At 38.2% G+C, this 25,247-nt stretch overlaps 1 protein-coding gene across 1 annotated transcript; it reads right to left on the reverse strand.

The window, feature by feature from the left end:
• Positions 1-1,531: 1,531 nt before the first annotated feature.
• On the reverse strand, positions 1,532-24,922 carry abcc2 (ATP-binding cassette, sub-family C (CFTR/MRP), member 2). The gene is made up of 32 exons (XM_023286429.3): positions 24,379-24,922; positions 22,518-22,694; positions 20,168-20,314; positions 19,931-20,071; positions 19,625-19,747; positions 19,459-19,514; positions 19,122-19,377; positions 18,756-18,943; positions 17,635-17,812; positions 16,897-17,151; positions 15,213-15,278; positions 14,840-14,977; positions 14,603-14,749; positions 14,434-14,518; positions 14,223-14,289; positions 13,974-14,100; positions 12,981-13,157; positions 12,378-12,545; positions 11,904-12,087; positions 11,523-11,658; positions 11,277-11,379; positions 10,974-11,193; positions 8,272-8,426; positions 7,598-7,753; positions 7,241-7,440; positions 6,959-7,085; positions 6,665-6,766; positions 5,942-6,085; positions 4,172-4,330; positions 3,916-4,082; positions 3,069-3,263; positions 1,532-1,915 (listed from the first exon to the last, which is right to left on the reverse strand). The coding sequence occupies exons 1-32, from the start codon at positions 24,421-24,423 to the stop codon at positions 1,753-1,755; spliced, it is 4,752 nt and encodes a 1,583-aa protein (XP_023142197.2). The 5' UTR covers positions 24,424-24,922; the 3' UTR covers positions 1,532-1,752.
• Positions 24,923-25,247: the final 325 nt, after the last annotated feature.

Here is a 25,247-nt window from a genome sequence, read left to right on the forward strand (position 1 = left end):
AAAAACATGCTCAGGTTAATTGGTAAATAAATTGTAGGTGTGAATGTTTGTTTGTCTGTATATGTAGCCCTGCAATAGACTGTTGACCTGTCCAGGGTGTCCCCTGCCTAAGTCAGCTGGGATAGTCTCCAGTGACCCCAATGAGGATTAATGAGTATAGATAATGGACGGATGAAGAAATGGACAGAATATAGGTCACATGTAAACCTGCCTAGAGCGAACCTTCCTCAAAAACTCAGTGACCATACAAGAAAGAGATTAGTGAGGGGGGTCACCGAGACACCTATGAATCATTTGAAGGAGTTACAAGCTTCAGCACCTTAGATGGCAAAGACTGTCCATACAACAACTGTTGCCCAGGTTCTTCACCAGTCAAAGAGAGAGAGGCTAAAAGAAAGCCACTGTTTAAAAAAACAACCTCACATTAAATCATAAGGTTTCACCAGAGGGCATGTGGCAGACTCTGAAGTGACCTGGAAGAAGGTTCTGTGGTCTGATAAAACAAAAATGGAACTTTCTGTCCATGACACTAAATGCTATATGACAGCAAATGCTGCACATCACCATAAATGCACCATCCCCACAAACGCACCATCCCCACTGTGAAGCATGGTGGTGGCAGCATCATGATATGAAGATGTTTCTCAGCAGCAGGCCCTGAAGGCATATCAAGACAGAGGGTAAAATGAATGCAGCAAAGTACAGAGAAAACCTTGAGGACAAGCAGATGCAGTCTGCAAGAGAACTGCGTGTGTGTAAGAAACACAACAGTGCTTTGTACAACTGTTAAGGTTAAAAGAAACAATTTAATTGCAGCTCATTTTCATGTGGCTATATCGGTTTGAAAAATGCCAATGAGCAAAGTAATTACTGAGATATTCAGTGAGCTGATTCACCATCTGTATTGTTTCTACATAGACAATGTTCTTTGATACTTTGTGCAGATAATCACCAGTGTATACATGCATCTGATCTTGCACACAGTGGATAGGATGTGTGAAGTATGTCTCTGCCTTGAGAGAACCCTTAATACCCAGAAACGTTACCAAAGGTAAAATCTTCCAGATGTCTGAGCTTGAGATGTTTAGAATGCCTCATTTGGCCAAGATAAGGCATCGCTATAAGGAAAGTAATACATTTAATTTGTTAAACCCTTACAAAAGCTTGAATGTGAAACAATTTGATGATTGGCTATGTAGGGGAAGTGATCAAGCACCCAGTAGATACTCAAGGAAGTTACTAAACTCTCTGCAGATGGCAAATTGTTTGTACAAATTAAACATAATGGCTACAAAGTCATAATTAGCAAGTTATAGAGGCAATGGAATATAGATTTTGTTGCTTTTGCAGTGTCAGATTGACTGTCACCTGGTTTCCACTCTTTATGGTAAGTTAACCAGCTGCTTAGTAATCTTGTGTTTACAGACATGATAGCAGTGAAAGAATAGAAGACTATTTCCAAATATGTCACACTATTTTGTTAAACAGCATTTCAAAGTAGCGTTTCATATGACACAGAATAAAGAAGCAGTTTATACAAGTTTAAACAACAGAGGTCGCTCTCTTTATTAAAACCAAAGAATATTCATTGTTGACATATAAAAATTATTTACATATAGAAAATGATTTATTTATATTGTTACCTATAAATACAAGACATAATACACAAGCCGTTATTTCTAGCTTTTTAGTAAAACAGTAAAAGACATTTATGGAATGAAATCATCCTTCAAAAAAACTGGCACATGTACATTATAGAGCTGAGCTTTGTTCTACTATTGTCTCAGCTGGGATTGGGATGTGTTGTTCTGTTATCCCAGCATCCTTTGCCATGGCATAGAAATGGCCTTGTTTTTCAAGCAGGTTTCTTGGAGAATCAAATTCCACGATTTTACCAGCATCAAGCACCATTACCCTGTGGAGGAGCACAGGCAGAAATGGTAACCTGACCAGTGTTCATACTGACAGAGATGCTCAAGCAGAGATAATCATTCTACATAAATGTGAATTGGAATTATTTTTTCAATTACAAATATGTGTGACGTATTTAAACATAAAGTCAGCTGAATTTAAAAAAAAACAAGCACAGTTTATTATATCAAGAACTTCCAATGAAATATCATAAAAGCCGTTCACTTTTATGATATGCAGGAGACCATAAAAGTGTATGCTACTGTCTTTGATTTCAGCATTATTTTTCAATTTAAAATTTAATATTTACTCTCTTCAGGCTGCATGCAAGAGAGTGCAAAACCCTAACCACAATGCCATCATATTTGTAGGCGTTGCAGTCTGGAGGCAGTTTTCAGTTATCAGGAATACAATGAATGTATTCATACATTACGGCCTTCACCCCTGCTCCAAAACTGTAGTAGTGCCTGTCGATTCAAGCGAAACCAAAGGAGACTTTGATGTCTCAAAGATCCTTTCATGTGTTCATGATTCCTTTTACAGATGTGCAGGTTGACTTGGACACCTGATCCCTGACACCTGATACTGAATCATACTAGCTCATTGTTTGGGACCCAAAAAAAGACAACTGTTGCAAGAGATCTGCAAATTCAGCATAATGGAAAGCCAAGAACAATAAAACATTTCTTTTAAATCCCAAAAAGCAACTGGATTTTTATTGGAGTCAGTTAAGAGTAGGGTAAATACCCACAATGCTAAAATGCTCAAAGTAATGGACTGACAGCCGTGGAAAAGATGAGCAAGTAGAACCTGAGTTTAGATTGTTTTGTCAAATAACACTTGTGTATATGCTTTGCTCTACAGATCTTTGTCATTTTAATCCTGCAATAAAGCTCAGTGTGCAGTGACAGCTTTAACTTTATGCGTTTTGTTATATTTGTTAGCTGGCAAAACTTAAATGAAATCTAGGAGATGCTACCCAAATCTGAAAAAAAACAAAAATAATTTCATAATTCTCAGTCATGTTAGGCCACTTGTCGGTTTCTACCAAAGCTCAAAACCAAAGGACAGTAAAGGAAGAACGAAATGTGTCATTGACTGGCATAAAATGAGTGCTAAGACACCTCTTTATAACATTTTATGGGACATTAACTCACCTCGAGCTGTCCATGATACTGTGGAGACGGTGGGCGATAGTGAGGACGGTGCAGTGTGAAAATTCCTTGCGGATGGTTTTCTGAATCAGGTCATCTGTCTCCAGGTCAACAGCTGCAGTGGCCTCATCCAGGATTAAGATCCGCGACTTTCTCAGCAGTGCTCGGGCCAGACACAGGAGCTGCCTCTGGCCAACGCTGGGAAGAAAATGAAATGTATTGATAATTCAGAGTGTTCTGGGAGCACACAGAGCTGAAAATTAAACACAAATTGCTGGATGCTTAAAATACACTGGAAGGTTTTGAGCTCCTGTGAAGGACATGCTGGCACAAACACCTGACATATGTGGCCTTTGTATATAAGCACCCCAGGAGGTTTAGACTTCAATCCGAAGGATGCTGGAAATCCACCTTACTGACAGGTAGTAAGTATTCAATTCAATTTTATTCATATAGAGCAGATTCGCAACATTTGTCAAACTTACAGTGATTAGCATAATAAGATACAGACCGAATTCTAAACAGAAAACCCAACAATCCTAGGCTTTTAATCTGTGCGTGTGTGTATGATCAAGTAAGACAGGCAGCTTGCCAACACTTCACTTGATGAACAAATAACTGCTGAGAACAAAACATAATTAGAAATTATCATTTAGGATTGTTTCTGAAAATTGTGGCATATTTACCCATTATTCAATGTTTGTAGGTTACAAATCAGCCTTCATAGCAACTCATTCACAGTATCAAGATTGGTCTACCCATGTGTTGACTGGATGTTTGTGCAATTGCAACTAAACTGGTTCACACTCAGAACTCTGATTCACTTTTCATAATCATTTTTATTGCCCACCTGAGGTTCTCTCCCCCCTCTGCAACTTCATGTTGCAATCCTTCCTGCAGTCCTGCCACGTAGTCCTTCAGATGAGACAGCTCCAGTACTTTCCAAATTTCCTCATCACTGACTCTTTCAAATGGATCCAGGTTCATCCTCAGCGTCCCAGAGAACAAAACAGGATCCTGCACCCCCAGGGTTGGATAAGTAAGTGTGGCAATTAAAAATGAATGCAATGTCTGAGTTATTGTAATGTTTAGTGTTGTGTGTGTACCTGTGGTATGATTGTGAGATGGTTTCTCAGGTCATGTAGTCCTATCTCGGCGATGTCTATACCATCAATGAGGATGCGCCCTTCAGCAGCTTCAATAATTCTGAACAAGCAGTTTGTTAGACTTGATTTACCAGCTCCTGTGCGGCCCACTATACCAATCTGAATGCAGCGAGAGAAAGCAAAAACACAATGATTGACACATCTTTTAAAATGGTTTTATAAACTGTAGTCATTAACCACCTGTAAGTGGATGTTCATTGAGGTTGTACAGTAACAACACTCAAATTAAAGGAATAATATGAGGCTTTTATACTCTGACTGCAGCCTGTACTGATTCGGTGAAAGCTTTAAAATAAATAGTAGCTGCATTAACGTTATTATTCACAAAAACAGCATTGGCGTTGCAGTGGGATGGTCTCTATTTTATTGGGGTTTTAATGATCCATGCTTTTGTTGCAGATTTTTCCATAATTTAACAAGCTATATATTGTACCTTTTGTATGTTGTTATCTTTGCATGCCTGGGGTTGCAGCCTGTATGTGTTCTGCAGATATAATAAACTCGTGGCTGATAATAGATTCAAATTTCCGATTCAAAATTCATCAAAAGAAATTCCAGGAAAAAAACATTTCGGCCAGGCAAAGAAAAGCAAATAAGACCAGGCTAGAGTGAATGAAACATCAACATTGCATTCCAAAGATCAAAAGCCCAAAATGACAAAGACATGAAGAGGAGAATAGATGTAGTGCATTACATGGTTTCACCAGCATTAAGAAGCAGCAATATAGTGCACTATTTTGAGTATGTAGTTTCACTTCAGTGTTTCTGGTGTTATTCCACTGATAAATAAATTATGACTGGTTTGGATTTTTTATTTTTTATCTTAAGTTATTAGTTACATATTTGCAGGTTACAACTTAATGTAATGCACTGTATATATAACGGCTGCACAGCTAAAGAGATATCCATAGTTTATATTATTCATATTATCACAGCGGCAACTACTAGCTATTATCATTACTAACTGATCTGTAGATAGTTTGCTTGATAACTGAATAACAGTTTGGTCTATAAAAGAAGAAATATCTCAAGCACGATTTCTTAGAGTACAAAACAAAATCACTGAATGCAGTTTTTTTCTGACAAACTAATACAACAGACATTTTGTTTACTATAATGCTGCAGTGTTTAACAAGAAAAAGCTGTACATTTTCACTGGACAGAACATGGAACCACAAATGTTCTCCTCAAATCAAAGATTAATTTTGATCACTTGAATGTTGTTTTCCTTAGATATTTGACTTTTGGTCTGTAGAGTGACATACGCTCAGAGTTTGACAATAGTCTCTGAGCTCACCTCATGGAGCATCTGTGAGAAGGATTTGTGACATGACAAGTAGTTTTTAAATCAATTCAGACCCAGTTGAATGCTTTCCTACTCTTCAAATTCACTGTAAATAATCTTTTCATATATCCCATAGTTAAGGATTTGAAATTTAAAATATTATAGGGCACAAATCTTAATAATTTCTAACCAGATAATTGAACCGTCTGTGAAAAAATGCTATCAGACACCAGTATTTTTAATCTATCTTCAAGCATGCCTAGTGGAGATCTTAATTAATTACTTTAAATATCAATTAATTTTCTTTCAGTCAGCTAATCTACGTGATTACCTGACTAATCGTTGAAACTCCAGTCATATATTTTTGTTTGAATTGTACATAAAATATCCTACAGGTCTTTTTCTGCATGCATGCACACACAGACCTTCTCAGTGCTGTTGATGTCACAAGTGATTCCATGCAACACCAGGTCTAATCCAGGTCTGTAGCGGACCTTGTAGTCTTCAAACTGTAGCCTTCCTTCCTCTGGCCATGTGTCTGGTGGCCGAGAGTCAGTTATCCACTTAGCCTGTCAAAACAAAAGCACATAGAAAAGATGTGTAACGGTGCAGAAGTTGTCAAGGTGAGCTATGATTGGTCTTTCTTTTCCTGATCTAAGTGGCTGTATGTATGAGAAAATTATTTTTTTAATATATATATATATATATATATATATATATATATATATGGATGGATGGATGGATGGATGGATGGATGGATGGATGGATGGATGGATGGATGGATGGATGGATGGATGGATGGATGGATGGATGGATGGATGGATGGATGGATAGATAGATAGATAGATAGATAGATAGATAGATAGATAGATAGATAGATAGATAGATAGATAGATAGATAGATAGATAGATAGATAGATAGATAGATAGATAGATAGATAGATAGATAAAGTTGGAAACCCTAAAAAGCCATCGTATTTATTTACAGTTAAAATGAATGGAATCAAAGAAAAAAAAATTCCACTGCCCAGCTCACCAACTCAAGCATACACTTATTTCCACATTTGTTTGGTCTTTCATAACTTCAAATGAGATCCTGTTTCTAACATCTTGTGCTAATGTACAGAACAATTTTCATGCCAACACACCTCGTTCTCAATCTCTGAGTATTCGCTCACTCTCTCCACGGCAACAATGTTGTTCTCCAGCTCTGAGTTCATCCTCACCAGCCAGTTCAGTGTCTGGGTTATCTGCAAAGCCCCAGCAGGGGAGAAGATTGTGTTTAGATTGTTAGTGTGGCTATTCCTTTGTTATTGCAACCAGAATAATAAGCTCCATCACTGTGATTAAAATTGTATAATTATACATCTAATTACTGTATGACTGGCATTAACATGTTCATTATCTGCAGTGTGTGTGATGACAGTGTCGGGGTGACTAACATTTAGAGCGTAGGATATGGACATGCCAACCAGGCCACTTTCCAAAGTGTCTCTGGAAATAACAGCAAACAGAGCAGAAAAAAACACCACCATGTTTCCAATGGTCTCCAAACGAATGGCCAGCCACCTGTAGCATAAACAAACACGCACAGAAAGTGATTCACACACAAATGGCGTCATCTTTTACCATGCTGCCAGTTGCCTGAAAAACACATTAGAAAAGTCACATGCTAGAATAAATTCAATGCATTGTGTTTGCAGGTACAGTGCTCAATATCTGACCTGTTAGATACTATCCACGGGTAGACGCTCTTGAGGTTTTCATCAATAGTTATTTCGTTGTGTTTAAGGAACCTTTCTTGATGACCGTAGGCTCTTATCACTGATAGACCTGACACTGTCTCACCAAAGTGAGAGTATATCGGCGAGCGAGACACTGAATCCAGCCGACGCAGCTGCCTTGAAGTGGCGATGTAGAAGCGCTAGGAGAGATAGGGGAAAAGAAATCAATAAAATAACAGAAGGTTAATTCAGACACTATAATTTAAACACGCCTTTTTTCTCTTTTTCTGTTTAATGTTTTGTGTGAAATAAATATCTCTTCCTCTTTAATCTTTTTCACTTGCCATGTCCACTTACCTGTACAAAGTAGTAGATCAGGCCCAGAGGAATAAGGACAATGGCAAAGATTGGAGTGGCAAGACAGATGCCAACCAGTGTCCCCAGTACGCCCAGCAGACACATGATCCAGGAGCGGAAGGTCTGAGGAATGGTTTCATCTATGGTGAAAATGTCCTTCAGGACCAGTGTTCGGAAAGTTAGTATTTGCCAAACTGTGTAACAACAACCTATTATAGTGCTTTCAAGTGACCGAGAAAAGACCACAAGTGTAACCATAATGGAATCCTCTATTATCGATTAAACTATCAGACTTAAGTTCATCTGAGGCATGGGGAGGAGGGGAAATAAAGTGTTATCACACAAAGAACGAAAATCAAGCTAAAAAGGCTTCAAATGCTTTGCTTGTGCAGGGGGCCTCAATTTCATTCCTGTTCTTTAAAAGCTATTGGCTCTCCAAGATAATAAATGCTGCCGGCAAAATTGATTTTTTTTTGGATTGATTTAGTTAAATGAAGTCCGTACTGCTCCTGCAGTTAACACACATTTCAATGAGCCTTTCGTCAAATGTTACTTTTTATATCAGGAAATTGCATAAAAAAAGATAACATAACTTGCTGTATATGTAGGAGTAACAAAAGCACAAAAAGAAGAAAATGAGAAAAAGTTCTGAAGAAATAAATGCCATATCCTACCTTTGCAAAGCGGTTGACCACTCTTCCAATTGGTGTTGTGTCAAAGAAAACCATTGGAACTCGCAGCATGTTCCTAAGCAGTCGTGAATGCAGAACACGAGATGCAGAGATCGAGGCATTGGCTAGGATCAGTGTGCCAAGGAAGACAAAGACGCCTGGAATAAAAGCAGAGTGTTTTTTTAAATAACAAATTACACTTACACAAAGTCACATCCATTTTGAATAAAAGCCTGATTATGCTTTTGTCACATCTACTTATGTAACCACTGAATGTTACCAAGCATGTCAAAATTAAATTTGTAGATTCACAAATTTGAAAAGACGCGTTCTTGCTTGTCTTATAAAAACTGGACAATTGTGAAGGATGATGGTCAAACGTAATGGGGTGGGACACCTTTAATAAATTTGCTATTCATTAATGTCAGAGGAGCGCTGGCAATATACCAATGCCTTTATTATGTCTGAGAATGATTACCAGTGTTATGTACTGGAAGGAACGCAGGCACCCACATGGAAGCATAAAGTGCTATTTACTCTCCTTCAAATTCCTATTGAGGTAATCACTCACAAATGTTAAATGGCTCAGGTATTCTTCTGAAGGGATGTACACATCACCTTATTTGAGATTCCATTATTGCTTCACTAGTACAGAATCCAAAAGAGGTTGTTTGTAAGAGCAACCTGCTGATTAAACCCGAGCAATTCTCTACAAGTGGAAAAACTGGATACCTGATCATTCTGTTTCTCAGTTAAGAATTATGACACCAGACCACTGAGAACACAGAATGTGCCTATAACTCTCTAGCAGTAAAAAGTAACGTGATCCAAGACGTGCTGTGAACAAACATAGTAAATTTCCTTATCGTTCAGTCACAATGTAGCATTTCTTCATTATTGACTGTCAGCATCGATCAACCAGCAGTGACTTCAAAATCAATGTAGTCTTCAGTTTAGATTTAGATGTAGCAAAGAGAATCATTATAGGCATTAGCATGACAAAAATTTAAAAGGTCTAAATATGTTTTTTTGTCTTTCGAAGTAACCTGCATACAGGAATAGTTCCACATTTTGGTAAGTAAACATAGTGACCTTAATGCAGAGTTAGATAATAAGATAATAAAAAAGTTTCAGGAGCTGTAAAGGTCACTATTTAACACATTATGTTGTGCTTGTACATTTATCAGAAATGTAAAAATGCTGTTTTGTGCCATTGCTTTGACTCAATGCTCTGCTATATCAGACTTACTGCTTATCAGTATAGAACTACATGAAAAGCAAATACATGGATGCCTCATGCCAGCCAAAGCTTAATACTTGAGGTAATTAAATCCAAATTTTATCTAGTGTTATATTGCCAATATAAACACTCACAGTCATAAACATTTTTACCATCTAAACCATCCAGCCCATCAAAGGTTACTTGCGGACATGGGTTACATAACATCGCATGCTTCATCCAACTATAAAAGTGACGGCATTCTGCCATTCAGACAGAGGTCAGTTTTATTGTCATAAATTCAAGGACTCAAGGATTCAAGGTTGTGTAATGTTCCTCATGGTTTCATTCAGGCAAACCCAGCACAATGACAAAATGCATGTGAGACTGGACAGCGCATCAAGAGCTGTATAATGCATAAAAATATAGTAATATACTAAATTTAAACTAATACCAAGCTTATCAAACCATCCAAATAACTACCCGTGGGGTTTATATATGATTTCTTAAAGGCTCAAAGTTCTGTCAATGTGTGATGATAATGAAACTACTGTCTTACCAACAGTAAAGTAAAAATATTCTGACAGCTATGATGTAGCACATGACTCAACTCATGATTTAACTGCAGCTCATAAATTGTGACTCTGGGTAACAGCTCACCCGTCTGACGTGAAGAAAAGTGATTGATTTCTATGTTGTAGGTAATTCAAAATTATAAGTAGTTAACGAAGCCACTTCTGTTGTCCCACATACATGAACGTACGCAACTCTGTCTTTGGAGACGCTCATATGGATCCAGCAAGTTTTTAATAAACTCAGAGGAAAGTCTCTTTCAAACATCTGGCTGCAACAAACTAAACATGAGCTCCTATATATTTATTTTAATCAAAACCAGGATTACATTAAACATCAATGAGCCTCATTAATCTGTCATGCTACTGACTGTCTTTATTTTGTTCTGACATTTCGGTTTGTAAAAGGCGTGAACTTGAAGAGCAAAGAGCAAAAAGAATGAGAATGGCACATAAACTGTGACTTTCACTCTGTAATATTCATGAACCAGTTCTAGTGCTGAAAAAACCCTTCACAGATTATGTCTATCCGTGAATGCAACAACATGCAGTTCAGACATTGTGCCATTTTGAAAGTGATACGTAAATGTTACTAGATCTGACCTGGTAAGGTTGTCGTCACAATTTTTACAGAAAAATGACATGCTGACACATCCAGATGTCATCAGATTAAGGCCAAGGAAGAAAGAAAGGTGGCTAAAAATATTTTCAACTATTCCTCTGATAGAGTGTGTTAGATATATAATAATATAATAATATACATATAATAATATATACTGGATCATATATTTAAAAAAGGTGAAATAGGGAGTTTGTCACTGACAGTAATAAAAAAAAAAATTAGTTCTGAAGTTAACTGACATGAATCTGAAAAACGGTTGCAAATAATAATTTTTTAAAAATGCGTTATTTACCCTGAGCCACTCCAAGAGCTCCAAACACCCCCACTCTCTGGTCCCTCTTCCAGTTAGGGTATGTAATGTTTTTGTAGTCATCTGCATCATTGGTCCAGTCACTCAGCCATAGGTTCTGACCAACGAAAGCAGCATTCTGGATGAAGTAAACCAGGAAGGCCACAGAAGTATATCCCCAGCCCAGCGCTCGCAGATACTGGAGATACACTGAAAACTTCACCTGGATATCAAACACAGAAGATACTCAGGGATCTGGTTTTAATTTTGTGTCATTGGTGCTTTCAAGAAAAATGTATGTATTACCTGCCCTGTTTCCATAGCTTCCTTCTCTATTAGCTTCTGGCCTTTCTTTATTTCTTCACCATCTCTTGGTTTTTTTATAGAACTGTTCAATCTTAATCTGACACTAGAAAACAGGACAAAACAAATGCAATAATCAAGCAGCATTGAAGGTGTAAATCATGGTACTTGTATGCTGTGAGCAAAGAAATACTAGATGAAGCACAATGTTTTTCGGTTGTGTCCTGTACTGGCAAAACACGCTCAAACCTGCTTTTACGCTGGCTGCGACGAATGCTGTTTTCTCTCTTCAGTGTAACAGAAACTGTGTCCTCCAAAGGATGGTCGGGTTGAATGTCTTCTCTGTCAGGGATAAGTTCGAACTCTGTAGTTTCCTGACCATGATCTGAAAAAATAAATAAATTATACATGGTGACACATTCAGAAATGGTAGTTATTTTTGGTGCTTCAAGAAACTGAGGAAACAACATTCACGTAAAGCAGTGATCAAAAACATGAAGAAAGACCAGAAACACCATTCACAAGGCACACACTGTATGTTTCTATGACATGCAGCATCAGTTTTGGTTATGCCGCTACCGTACAGTAATTTGAGGAACTTATATTCCGTGAGAAAAGTGGTATAATTACCTGACTCTGATTGGTTCTGATTACTTTGCTCTTTGGCATATGTGTCCAGGAACTCTGAAAAAGCTCCTCTGCTGGCACGAAGGCTGTCGTAGGATCCGATTTCAGAAATCTGTCCATCCACTAAGACCACTATCTCATCTACATACGGCAGGAAACTTACACCATGAGTCACCAGGATGCGAGTCTGTATAGACAAAAACACGCTGGGAATTAGCTGTGAAATCACAAATACCTTTGGCAGTAAAAAATACATACTGTGTGTTATATATTTACCAGTGAATCTATGGAATCATTGGAAATCCACCACAATAATTTTCTTATTTGATTTCCTACTTGGTTAAGATATATATTCTGTCTGTCGCCACTGCTACAAATGTACATTATACAACACTTTACTTTGAATTATACCGTCTTTAAACAGTATTTCCTTTGACGTGTAATACTGATCAACACATTAATATAAAGCGCACAAACCTTATCTTTGAGAATTCCATTTGGTCCAATAACTTTTTCAAACAGATGCTTTCCGACATGAGAGTCCACAGCAGACAAGGGGTCATCTAATAGATAAATATCAGCCTCGCTGTAGGCTGCTCTGGCCAAGCTCACACGTTGTTTCTGACCCCCTGAGAGGTTGATACCCTGGAAAAAACAGAAGAGAGAGGGGAGGGGATTAACAACACAAGACAATATTGGGGTTTATAGAACAATTCAAAGCCTCTCTTAATACAAGGAGCAACAGCATGCCATGCATTACAATTTGTTTGAGGATTTATTTTCAAAGAACGTGTAATAGTGTCAGTTTGGTTTTAACCCTAGCACTAGGACTAAATATAAATGCAACAGTAGGACAACCCAGACAAAAAATTTTTTTTTTAAATTGACGTGGATCTATTAGCATGTTTGAAATGCAAATTGAATTTTATATTTTTAAAAGAAAAAAAAGTTATAAGAAGCAAAAAGAAGCAACAGCAGGAACTGTAAGCCGATCTGACCAACAATCAGTGTTGATTATCTGATGATTATCATATTAAAACCCTATTATCATACTAAAATCCTTGAAACACTTGAACTCACTTTCTCTCCGATCTCAGTCTGAACTCCTCCAGGCAGAAGCTCCAAGTCCGGGGTGAGGGCACAGGAATCAATTACCTTCTGGAACCTCGTCTCCTCATCCGGGGAGCCAAACAAGATGTTATCCTTCAGAGTGGCATTTTGGATCCAGGCTTGCTGTGGCACAAACGCAAGGGAGCCCTGGACAGAAATACAGTGAGAGTCAGAAATACAGTTCCTTGTAACTACACTGCTGTCCAGGCCCTTATATGAAGGTATGGATATAGGATTTTCATTCCAGCCGAACATTTCTCTGGCAAAGAGAAAAAATAGCATTTTTAACAGAAACGTTACAGAGCCTTATTCAGCTGAGTTTTTCAGAGAATTGTTGAAGACCAGTGAAGGCTGCAGCAACCTTCACTCTTGGTGCTTCTCAAAGAAGAAGAGAGGAAGCGAAGGCTTTCAATTGTGCCTCTATTAAAAACAGGTACAGATAGAAACCATGTAGGCTGTGGCACTCCATTACTACATCTCATTTTTTCCTTGATGTTGTAATTGCATGTTTGTCTAGTGTTTGCTTTCTTTCCTCATTGTTTGTCTGAAGCTTTTTAGTCTTTCTTGTAACCTAATCCTCAATGACTGTAACTATTTATTCTGTATTTTTAGTCACCAAATAAAGTCAGTGAGTCATTCAATGAAAACCCTGGCTGATATTTGCTCTATATAACAACCTACCAGACAAAAAGGAGCTTTAACATCTTGAAAATTTCTGGCTTTACACGATGATAGAACACTCTTGAACCACATTTTGTGCACTGGAGAGAATTATATATTCAATTAATACTACAGTGGAGAAACCATCTCCATACACTGATTATTTGAGTACCTTTGGTACTTAAAGCTTGTTTGTACTGATTGCTTTTAATTAATTTGTAAAGAATGTTTCGCATAATACAAATTCTTTTCTAAAATCACTATTTCTGTTAGATAGATGTGAAGACAGAAATAAGGTTTCACCAGAATGTTGACGAAGCCTTTGGTGTTGTGCATTTCTCCCAGCAGCGCTGACATAAGAGAGGACTTTCCGGAGCCAACAGCTCCCACTACTGCTACCAACCGACCAGGTTTAATGTCCAGAGACACACTAGGAAACACATAGAGAAGAAATATAGTACAGTACTGTAAAGACAGTTCTGACAAATACAGTTTTTGCAGCCATATGTTGTAATATGCAAATGTTGGACTTTGTGTTTAAAACAGTCATACTTCTTCAGCAGAGGCTCTGCTTCTTTCTCCCAAGCAAAAGAACCATCACTTATGGTAACCGCTGAGCCTAAGAGATGAAAACAAATGGTCAGAGAACTAAAAACAGATGCATAGAGAAGGCAAATAGGAGCTGAACATGCACAAATTAGCTGGTGAATAAGCTTTACAGCTCAGGAGAGGAAAAGGTGTAAATACTCAATCGTGAACGTACTGAAACTGGGGTCATGACGCACAGCATCGCTTTGAAGGTCTTCACCTGACAGAAATTTCTCAATCCGTTTCCTAGATACTGCTGTCTGATGTGTCAAAGAAATGGATGAGTGAGATTTTTTTCAAAGGTTTGGTATGTGTGTACATTCCGTTTATTGCTGTTGACTTACTTGCACCATGGCAGCGATGAGCATGGGCAGCATGGCCAGGGGAAATCGGAGGATGTTAAAGAGAGAGATGGAGGTGAAAGCTTTTTCAGCAGTTAGCACGTTGTCTGGGCTCACGCCAACATACACTCCAAATGTGACCAGTGAAACCTGCACAAAAGAGAAGAGAAAAATTTGTGTAGAGACCATCATTCACTTGCCACTTCTAGTCTCTTTGTGAAGCTCCTTCGCAGGACTCACTAGAGCTGGGGCACAGCTGAAGATGAAGGTAGAAACAGACGACAGATATGCAAACTTCCTCATGACCTTCAGTTCTTCCCCCCTAATGTCTTCAACCTGCGTCTGGAAAGATGGCTCCCATGCATACAGCTTCAGAATCTAGTTAGGGATGAAAGAGAAAGAGGGCATTGTGGGGGACACAGGAAAGTAAGGATACGTGGACAAAGCACTCATACTTTATGTAATAACTACCAATGAACCGCAGGTGGTGGACACAGTTTAGTAGAAGGAACTACAAACTAACTAACTAACCATTTCAGCTTTTTCCTGAAGCATAAAAGTCTTTCATGCAAGGAAGACCTTTAAGAATTTCATAAGGAGTTTGAGTGCTCACCTTGATCCCATTGAGTATTTCATTCATGATTTTCAGTCTCTGGTCTTTGTACTTCATGTTCACTATCTGAAAAGAGATCGAAGTATAAATTAGCAGTGAAATGTGCCTTATTGTTCAGAGACAATATGGAAACATGACAAAAGCATCCCAAAGCAGCCCAAAGAAGAGGATACTGTACAGCAAAACACATTTTAATCAGGTGCTCTTGGAAACTCCTCAATTCTGTTTCATATTTGTTTGAAAATTTCTTTATCATAAATAAGAAACAATAAATAAAATCTAAGCTATCAGGCCAGCAAACACTACTGATTTGGTGAAAAAATGTTTCAAGAGAAATATTTGACCTTTTTGGTCCTCATTTATTTGTTCTTATTGAGGTTGTCAAAGAAAGAATCCTTTCTGTTAGGAAAGTGGTCTAAAATCATATTGTACTGGTTATTTGCTTTATGCTCTCAATGTGGCAAAAGGTGCACAACAAAAGAAAGGTGGGATCCAAGAATATATTGACCCAACGGAAGATTCTAAGTGGCTCCTGACAGAACTGCATGAGATAAATGGAAAGCATTATCACTAAGGAACAATGTGCAGTATTTACACTCAGTGAGCTGCCTTGACCAACACTATACTAATATAGGGTGAGGCCTCCTGAAAAACAATAGATCATAGGGCACATTTCATGCTGTTGAACCCAAATTCTGACCCCACCATCTGATCAAAAATCGAGTCATCAGACCTGACTACATTTTTTCTAGTCTTCAACTGCCTTGGTGTGCCTGCAGCCTCTAATTTCTGAAACAGTGCAACCCTGACACGTTTCTCTGCTTTTGTAGCTGATCTACCTCAGGGATCGATGCTTGAGCATTTGCACTCAACACAGTTGGAAAGAGCGTTTGTCTAAATTGTTGTAGCCTTTTCTTTTCACAGTAGTCATTGTCTTCTGACTTCCCTTAGCATCAGTGCTCATTTTTAGCTGCAGAACTGCCACCTGCTGTATGGATTTAGTTTTTTGCACCATTCTGAGTACATTCTACAGACGGTCATGTGTAAAAATCTCAGGAGATGAACAGGTGCAGTAATACTCAAACCGGTCTGTCTGATACCAGCAGTCATGCCATGTTCAAAGTCACTGAAATCACATTTTTTGCATTTGAAGCTTCTGACTTGTGTCAAAATGAACAACTTATGGTTGAAAGTCTAAGCAAAGTACTCTCAAGGCCCCATTGCATAGTAAACATTCATAATATAAACAGAAAATTGTATGGAAATAATTTTCATTTAATATTTTTGCACTCTTTATAGAACACAGATTGATAGAGCCAGAACAGACAGTACGACAGCGGTTGCATTTATAAACCAGCGGAATATACAACATATTTCTAATGTCGCTGCCAAGGGAACAAAAATATTTTTGCCTATAAATGACTTTGACTACTTTTACTTAAAAGCCCAACCAGGGACAGGAGTTGCAAATTAGCTCAATGCTACACACTCTATATGTAATGCATCAGTTCTATGTGTTCTATGATAATTGTATGTCCCTGATCAAATAAATGAATAAAATAAAAAATAAAATAAATAAATACAATTTAAAACTAAAACTGTCTGTAATATTGTAAGTATATGTATAGTATATATATACAAAATGTGCAACAGCTATCCTGTATGTGTTTGCAGTTCCACTCACCTGGATATTTCTGGCCTTGGTGGCTAGAAATCCATTGACTGGTACCATTAGTATCATGACTCCCAGCCCTGCCAACACAGAAGGTCCCAACTCCAGCCACAGGAAAACAATGGATATGATGATTTGCAGAGGGCAGGACCACAGCAGGTGGATGAAGTTGGTGACATCGTTGAATCGCTGGGCATCTGCTGACATCAGGTTCACCGTTTCCCCTACCGTCGCCTCTTTACGAGTGTCGTTAGACACCACTAATGCCTTTGAAAAGAGGTAAAGACGACACCATAGGGAGAGGGTGAGAAGGAAACGAAGTTAGAGGAGGAGAATATGGCAGGAGCAGCAGTTACCTTAAACAAAAAAGACAATACAGTCAAAGGAAAAAAAATGTTGTGGTTTGGTCTTTTTTAATCTTCATGATCTTGTGAATGAACAAAGTAACATGGAGCTCACTGAGACAAAGCAATCCGTCAGAATGTTGGTCATCCAACTAAATAGTCTGCTAAACATTGAACAGCTCATGAAATTACCATTGTAAGATGCTATCTGTGATATCTATGACAGAGCCATACAGATCTACCTTCTTTCAGTGACAATAATATGGTCATTGCATTTGTTGGTGATAGGGATTTTTCTTTCAAACAGCTAATATGGTTATGGAAATGTACTTCTTCATGTGTGAAGAGGTACAGTATTTGTTTTCTTGCTTTATACTGAAAATCTCATGGTCCCCCTGGTTTTTACCTTTTTGTACACAGCAGCCATAAGGGCAGTCCGAACCTTCATCCCCAGGACAAAGCAGCGCTGGAAGTACTGCTGCAGAACCACAGTCTGCAGGAGGGCCGTGACTAGCAGCAGCACTGCATACAAATACCCTCTCCAGGCATAATCACTTTTATCCTCAGTGAATGAGATCATCAATCTAGAAAAGGAAACAAAATGTTAATGTTGCAGAATTGCAGAATTTGAACATGTGCTACTATATTTGCAGCCATTTACCTCTGAGGCACCTAATGTATTTCAAACCTTTTTCCCTCTTCATTTGTCTCACCATTTCCCCTCTCTTTTCATGTATGGGCGTTATCAGTGGATGCTTAAACTAATCAATGGCTAGTGAATAGTTAAGCTAAAGGGACAAGGTCAGATCTTGTGTTTTTGAAGGCTTTGAACGGGACCTCCACTGTTTTGAAAAGTCATAGTTTACAGATTTTGGAAGAATATTCTGCACATGTGAAAAATGATTCCACTAGTTTGAGGGGAAGCTGTACAAAGTCTGATAAACTTAAGTGAGAAATCTTTTGATTTCTTATTGTTAAGTTACCAAACGTTTGGTATGTTCTTCAGTTTGAGCTCAATGATTGCTGAATTAACGATTAAGATGAAGCTGCATTGTGGGTGATATAGGAGCAGTTTTGCCTTGACACACATGGAATAAAAAAGTTAACATTGTGGGTCTTGCCTTTGTAATTTTAAATGTATGTATTTAGTATCCTTGGTGAGTCAGACACTATTGTAGGGATGCAATAATAAAGTGGTGGAGCCTTTTCTACTCTTCCCCCATTTCTATACCACTGTATATAGCCATTAACTTATTGACCTTTCTTTTAATGATTGCAAGGAATGTTGATAGAGTAAAGGGACAAATGGCAGTAAATAGCAGAAACAAGTGTTGACAGTGATGCAGAGACTTAACATGTTTAGGTTGGAATTCTGCCATTTTTTCATATAGAATGAAAAGATAAATTGCTATAAAAAAAAACTGAAACGCGCATTTTTCAGCAGAGCAGTTTAGAAGCTAAAAGAAAACTGAAAAAGATCACTGAGAGATTTTCAATAAAGGTGATTTTATTTAAAATTTGACTTACTTCAGGAGTTGAGGACTGACAAAAGTCAGCAGGTCCTGTATCAGTTTGAAGAAAGCAGATTCAATAAGAAGCCCTTTAAAGGTCTTGTAGATGGTGGAAATCAGCCATGAATTGGGATAGTTCTCTTCCTCCTCCTTTTTGTCCTTTTTCTTCTTCTTCTTTTCATCTTCTTTCTTTCCTTTTTCCTCCTAAAGCAAAATATTGTTGAGCACAGTCTTTAGCCACAGGCATAGGCTCTATTCAATAACCTGATATCTGGGATATCTTCAAGAGAATCAGTAGTGCTACTAAAAATAGAATAACTCAAGAGTGCAAGACATTGTACCCTACATGTAAGTGCAAGTGTTATCTTTTGCGAGCTCTCACCATTATCAGCACATCATGACTCACACCTTTCCCCAAACCATTTGAGAGACCGTTCTGTATGGCTTCATCCTGGGCTTTGTCTCTGCCTTCAACACCTTTCTTTTTCAGCTTATGTTGGAACCGGATCCGAGCTTTACTCAATTCGGACTTCATGAAATGCTGGAAATGCTGGTGGATGTAAGGAGTGCTATCCTCCCTGTTCAGCTCCCACATGTCTTCCTGCACCAGGGGCTTTTTGTAGCCTTTCACTGTCATACTGGACAAAAATAAGGAACGCTTTAAGGCCACCGTGCACGCATCTGAGTGCCAGGATTCATATTGTCGGTAATGAGTTTACCTGTTAAGCCAGTGGAAAGTGATTCTGCTCCAAAATGGTGCACCTGCTTCAGGATTCTGGGGATTAAACAAAAGCAATCAGGTGGATTATGTGCAAAAGGTTGCACTGATGAAGGTTTGGTTTATTGTGTTTGGTCAATGATTATGAATTCCACAATGTCATGTACCTTTTTTACACGCTCCTTAAGTTCTGGAGGGATATCAGCCACAGCAGAGAGAATAAATGCAATGAATTCCAGCCCGAAGGAAATGTAGAAAAGGCAGAAACGAGGGACATCACTGACCTTTCCCTGATGATCAAAGACAAGTTTAAAACAGTTGGAGTGTGAGGGAGATGCAATAAAGAATTGCGTATTATTCCTAAATATGGATATCTCATGCACCATATTAACTGACTGCATCTGAGTAAGTTACCACTTGTCTAATATGTATAACTCCTTATCCCCAACTTGAACAAATGTCTTTTCTCATACCTCTCGGAGTGCCTCTCGTAAGAGAGTCTGGAAAGGGAAAATGTCACACAGAACAAGGAGGAACCAGAAACAGAAAAGAGTGGCAGAGTCAACTGTTTCTTTCCTCCGCCTGACTCCTGCCTGGCACAACAGCACAAGGATCTAACAAAAAAGACATGTCAGAACATAGAGAACATGTGACCTTTCCATCATGAGCACCAGAACAATTATATAAATGTGAAAACCTGCTAAATTTACCCATGTGACCGCATACAAGACAGGATTTGCATAGAATACACCAGCATTTTTCACTGTTGAAGATGAGTCTCGGTTTGGACCAAAATCCTCCCCTAACGTGACTCCAAGGCCTGCTATGGCCGTCAGAAACAACAGGGACACAACAAGCTGAGAAGAGAAAAGACAGACAAGATAAGCAAATAAATTACATTAAGGCCCAACTCCATGCAAAAGTGTGGTATGATCATTTCTCTTGGATGTTTGAGCTTCATGGCACTGAATAATGTATGTACAGTTCGTGAAGAGTTTGACACAAGAGGCTCTTCTTACATTCATCTGCTGAACGGGGAGCTTTTATCTAATCACAGCAAAAATCTCACACGTGTGCATAAAAGAAAACTTTGTGTCATCGGAAGAAGTTTAAGAGGCAATCACGGTATGTTATTTACAAGTGTGACGTGTAAATCTGAAACCTCTTAGGAGGTGTGGGAGGCATTTTGTGTCTAGTAGTTAACATTTAAGACTAAAGTCATTTGCACTCTCATTCAAGATTTTGTTTTTGAGTAAAAAAAAGATCCTACACACCAATAATTAGTCCATTTAAAATATATACAAGCATGTCTAGATAGCCATCTGGTCCAATGCAAAATATATGATTGAGGTATGAATACAGCTGTTTTCAACCAGCCAAAAGCAGCACGTCACCCCGCTGTTCAGATCGCTTCGTTGCCTTCCAGTTGCTGCCTCCATAAAATTCAAAATTCTGACAATTGCATTCAAAAATACAATGAAAACAGTTTCCTCCCAGCTGAACTCGTTCATTCAGGTCTACACTCCCTTAAGGCACCTTATAAAACCACAACAACAGGGCCGGTCGATAGCTAGACTCTTCTCTTCTGTGGTTCCCTGGTTTTGGAACAAGTTACCAAACTCTGTTCGATCTGCAGAGTCTCTCTCAGTCTTTAAGAAAAGACTAAAAACCCTACTCTTCACTGAACACCTTCACATTTGGCAGACAGCAAAAATAAATAAATAATGTTCCTGTTATGTCTACATTGCCTGTAAAGACCATGCACTTATCCAGGTTGTTTTCTCCTGACAAGGTCCTTGCTTGTGTTGTATCTACTCTCAGACGTACGTCACTTTGAATAAAAGCGTCTGATAAATTAAATTGTAGCTGTATTTTAGACCTCACTGGATAAAATTTCTAAACATTACCACATTGTGCCCTTTTTTAGCAATTAATGTACGTTTCAAATGTTCCCACAGTGTATTTTTCATTTTCACTTCAAAAAACAGCAAACATGCTTCATTTCACCATGACTGTATAACCCCAGAGGTCTATACCAGACAGCAAGGTCAACATAGGGGGGAAATCTATTTGTTATCTCGCTTCACTAAACCCAAGTACTGCTGTCTCACTGAGCAAAAGTTGGCTAAGTCAACTGAGAATGTCTCAGTCTAGCTATAAGGGCATAAAGAGACAGAGTTAGCACCAGTGAACAATCGCAAATGTTGACACATTCGGAACAGTACATTTCTTACAATCTGTCATCCTCAACCAGCTTGAGAACATTTTAAAAATGGCTGAAAGCAACACAGCTGTCTGGTCATATTGCTGCAACCAAAACCATATATGAAAGCTGACAAAAAAATGCTGGCTGTGTGATTGGAGGTAATAAGCTTATCTACATTATATTACCTCATATAAGGCACAATCAGAAAGATGTAATTCTGCATAAATTGCTTAGATTTATGTTTCTTATTGAACATTTAAATGATCATTATGCAACACAAGAGTGCATAACAAAATGACAGATGTAATCCCTTTATGCTAATCACAAAAAATATAAAGAATAAATAATCTAGTAATAAAAATGAAACCATATTCATGGTGATAGAAGAAGAAGAAGGATCAAGGCTTCAGTGCTTCATCGGTTTCTGTTTAACAATTATATTGACATGTAAATTCCATAGAACAGTGAAGTGGCCTTGAAACTGCAGCTCTAAAACCTGTTGCTCTCCTCAGAGACCCTCTCACACTATTATCTGCACACTTCTAGGATTAGTGACTTTCCAAGAGAACTGACTGATCAATATGTAATACTGTGGTAAGTCCTGAAAATCCTGAGTTACCTGAAATAACTGCATTAGTTCCATATTCTGTAGTTGTGGGGGGAACCTGAGGCAGACATAAGCCTCTCCAAATCATCACCACTTTTACTTTATACCACCAAGTTTATATCAACCACACAACACAAGAAAAATCAAGTGTGGGACCTTGAAGTGTCAGCTTCCTTTTCTTCCATCTCAGCATCACATTATGATTAGAACATTGTATTTATTTCTGTTTTATTGCTGTGTGTATTACCTGTTTGCAGACATAGAGCTTGCTCAGGTGCTTTCTGTTTACTTTTGTTTTCTGGAACAGAGTCATCAGGTGCCGAGGGGCACAGAGCCACAGGAATCCCAGGGGGATCCAGACCAGAACGGTCTGCTCCACACATACTGGGAGGTCTGGGTCTTCTCTTTCCAGATATGAAGCATTCTGAAGGGCAAATACAAACACACACATACATCAACCACAGAACTACGCTGCCTTCCTAATCTCAAACAGTGGCAAACACATAAACCACATCTCCACTCCGGAAATTACACGATATTACACCGCAGGGACAGCTGACATCTCTCTGCTCACAAATGTAATCAACACTAACCCACCTGCAATTAAATCCAAAGCCCCCCAGCTCAATGCTCTGTGTGAAGTATATTGTGTTGTGCACTTCTAGAGATGAGAGCGAAGAGGAAACAGGTGCTAAAGATGTTTGATGTGTTGTAAAACCAAAAAATAACAATTTAAAAAAAATTTACAATTACATTATGTTTTAGCGCTTCTTGAGTTTGAGGTTTCTGCTGTTTGTTGTGTCACCAATCTGCAGACGTCTACGATCACGTTTGCAAGTTCTAGGAGGAAATGTACGTTCTTGGAGTAAAGCCTGAGCATCTAGATGTGAATCTTAATGTTTTCTGTACCCCACTAGCAGTCATTGATTAGTGTGAGCAAATATGTGGATGCTTTATGAGCTAAATGGATTTCTTTCCCTCCGTATGACAGCAGCTGAAAATAATTTCTATTTTCAATTCACCTATTAATTTCTGTTCGCAGTGTAATCTACAAAGTGTAAAAATAAGGAAAAACAAAAGCTTTGACATCTCTCAAATGTATAAAATAAATATAAAATCTTAGCAAATAGAAAAGTAGCAAATTTTCCTGTTTATAAAGCTGAAACTAAAGCATACGTAGCATTTTTGTCCTATTTTTTGGTCGAAAAAAATGTAAATAATTATTTGATTGTCAAAATTGTTGAAAATAGCAATCTTATTTATGTTTAAAATGTGCCTTGCCTTTTAAGATTTTCTAGCAAACATCAAGCTGAGGAGGAAATAAAATTGGATTAATAGCAAAAACAACTACATTTCTTTTTTCTTTTTTTATTTATTTATATAAGACCACTACAAAGATACAAAGTTTAAGCTCATAAACATGCTGGACATGTTGAGTCATGTCCGATTGTGGTGTTATTATTGTCCAGTCATATGTCCTCTATGTGTGTGCAGGGGTGAAAACTGAGATATTGCCACAGATAAAAAAAAAAAAAAATCTACATAAAACATTTAACTACTTCAGCAACTCCTTCATACATTTATTAGATACAATCTTTACAATAAACCTTTCTGACAACACTTGCAACATTTACTGTCTTGGAGTCACTTTATATTTGACTCTACCTGCCATTATGTCATAACATACAAAAATTGTATTTGACTTTATTTGATTGTATTTTCTTGACATGTGTTCTATTGTTGCTTTCTATTAATTTGCTTTTATTTCTAATTTTACTGTTTAAATTTAACTGGAGAGCACTTTGGTCACCTTGAGTGTTGTGAAGCACTCTATAAATAAATTCTGATTGATTGAAAAAATAACAGAAACAACTTTAAACAAACCATGTAGCACTAACATAAGTATTATGATGTAATATTTTCTTCATCCTTTGCAATACTATGATTACAAAAAAGACAATTTACAGAAAAGGTTACTGATTATATTAGTGTCCATAAACTATTAATTAATGTTTTCAGAGGGAGAATGTAAAAACACTGGAGGCCACAAAGAAGCCAGTTTCCACAATCCTTGTCTTAGCTACAATAACTTTGTGTGTTGAACTCACCCAGAAAATGGACCCACAGTAATCTTCCAGAGCTGCAGCACACATGGTCCACAGGGATGGACTCAGTCGGTCGCAGTTAACTAGACAATCAGACGCCTCTCGCACTCTGCTCCACCACTGCCGAAGTTCACTCAAACACTGCTACTCTCTCCTCCTCTTTACCCGCTACCCAGAGACAATTACAGGATGTGGCTGTGAAGGACTTTGATCCATGAAGCTTCTAAGCAGAAGCAAAAACACGCGACCACCCTGTGCCGAGAAAACACACTGGTGTACCAGAAATGAATTGGATTCATGTAAAAAGCAGAAGAGTTAAGTTGACGTTGGGCAGGAGTTCTTGACGTTTATTCTCTAGCAGTCCTCGGTGAGTCGTCTGCCTGCGACAAACACATGTGCAGCCCTCCTGATGAGCAAGTGTGAACACTGAACAGATGCAGTCAAAGACACTGACAAAATCCAGTTTTGTACCAGCCCACACTCCTCAACACTCATGTGTCTAAAGTTCAGTGCTTTATGTAGATGAGTGCACTAAAGATAAAACAGAGAGAGACAGAAGAGGTTGCATAACTATTACTTTGCAGTTTTCCTTCTGTTAGGGGGACAGCCCACCACAAAAAAGGGGAATGTGTTTAGAGAGAGGGAGGGAGTGGTCTCATTAGACCCCTTTTCCTGTTGTGTTTCTACACCTCCTCCACAGGCCTCCGCTTTCCCTGGACGGAGACTCATTTTTTGGAACTCAAGTCAGATTCAATCAGATTCATATCTAATCTGCTTAGATTTCGGGCAGCCATGCATTGAAGTAACGCTGCTGAAGGTTGAATCTGAAGTGTTATTTGGAAAAAGGTGCAGACTGTGAAAAAAAAAAGCTG

This window comes from Amphiprion ocellaris, chromosome 16 (assembly GCF_022539595.1).
Source record: "Amphiprion ocellaris isolate individual 3 ecotype Okinawa chromosome 16, ASM2253959v1, whole genome shotgun sequence".
Taxonomy (NCBI): Eukaryota; Metazoa; Chordata; class Actinopteri; family Pomacentridae; genus Amphiprion; species Amphiprion ocellaris.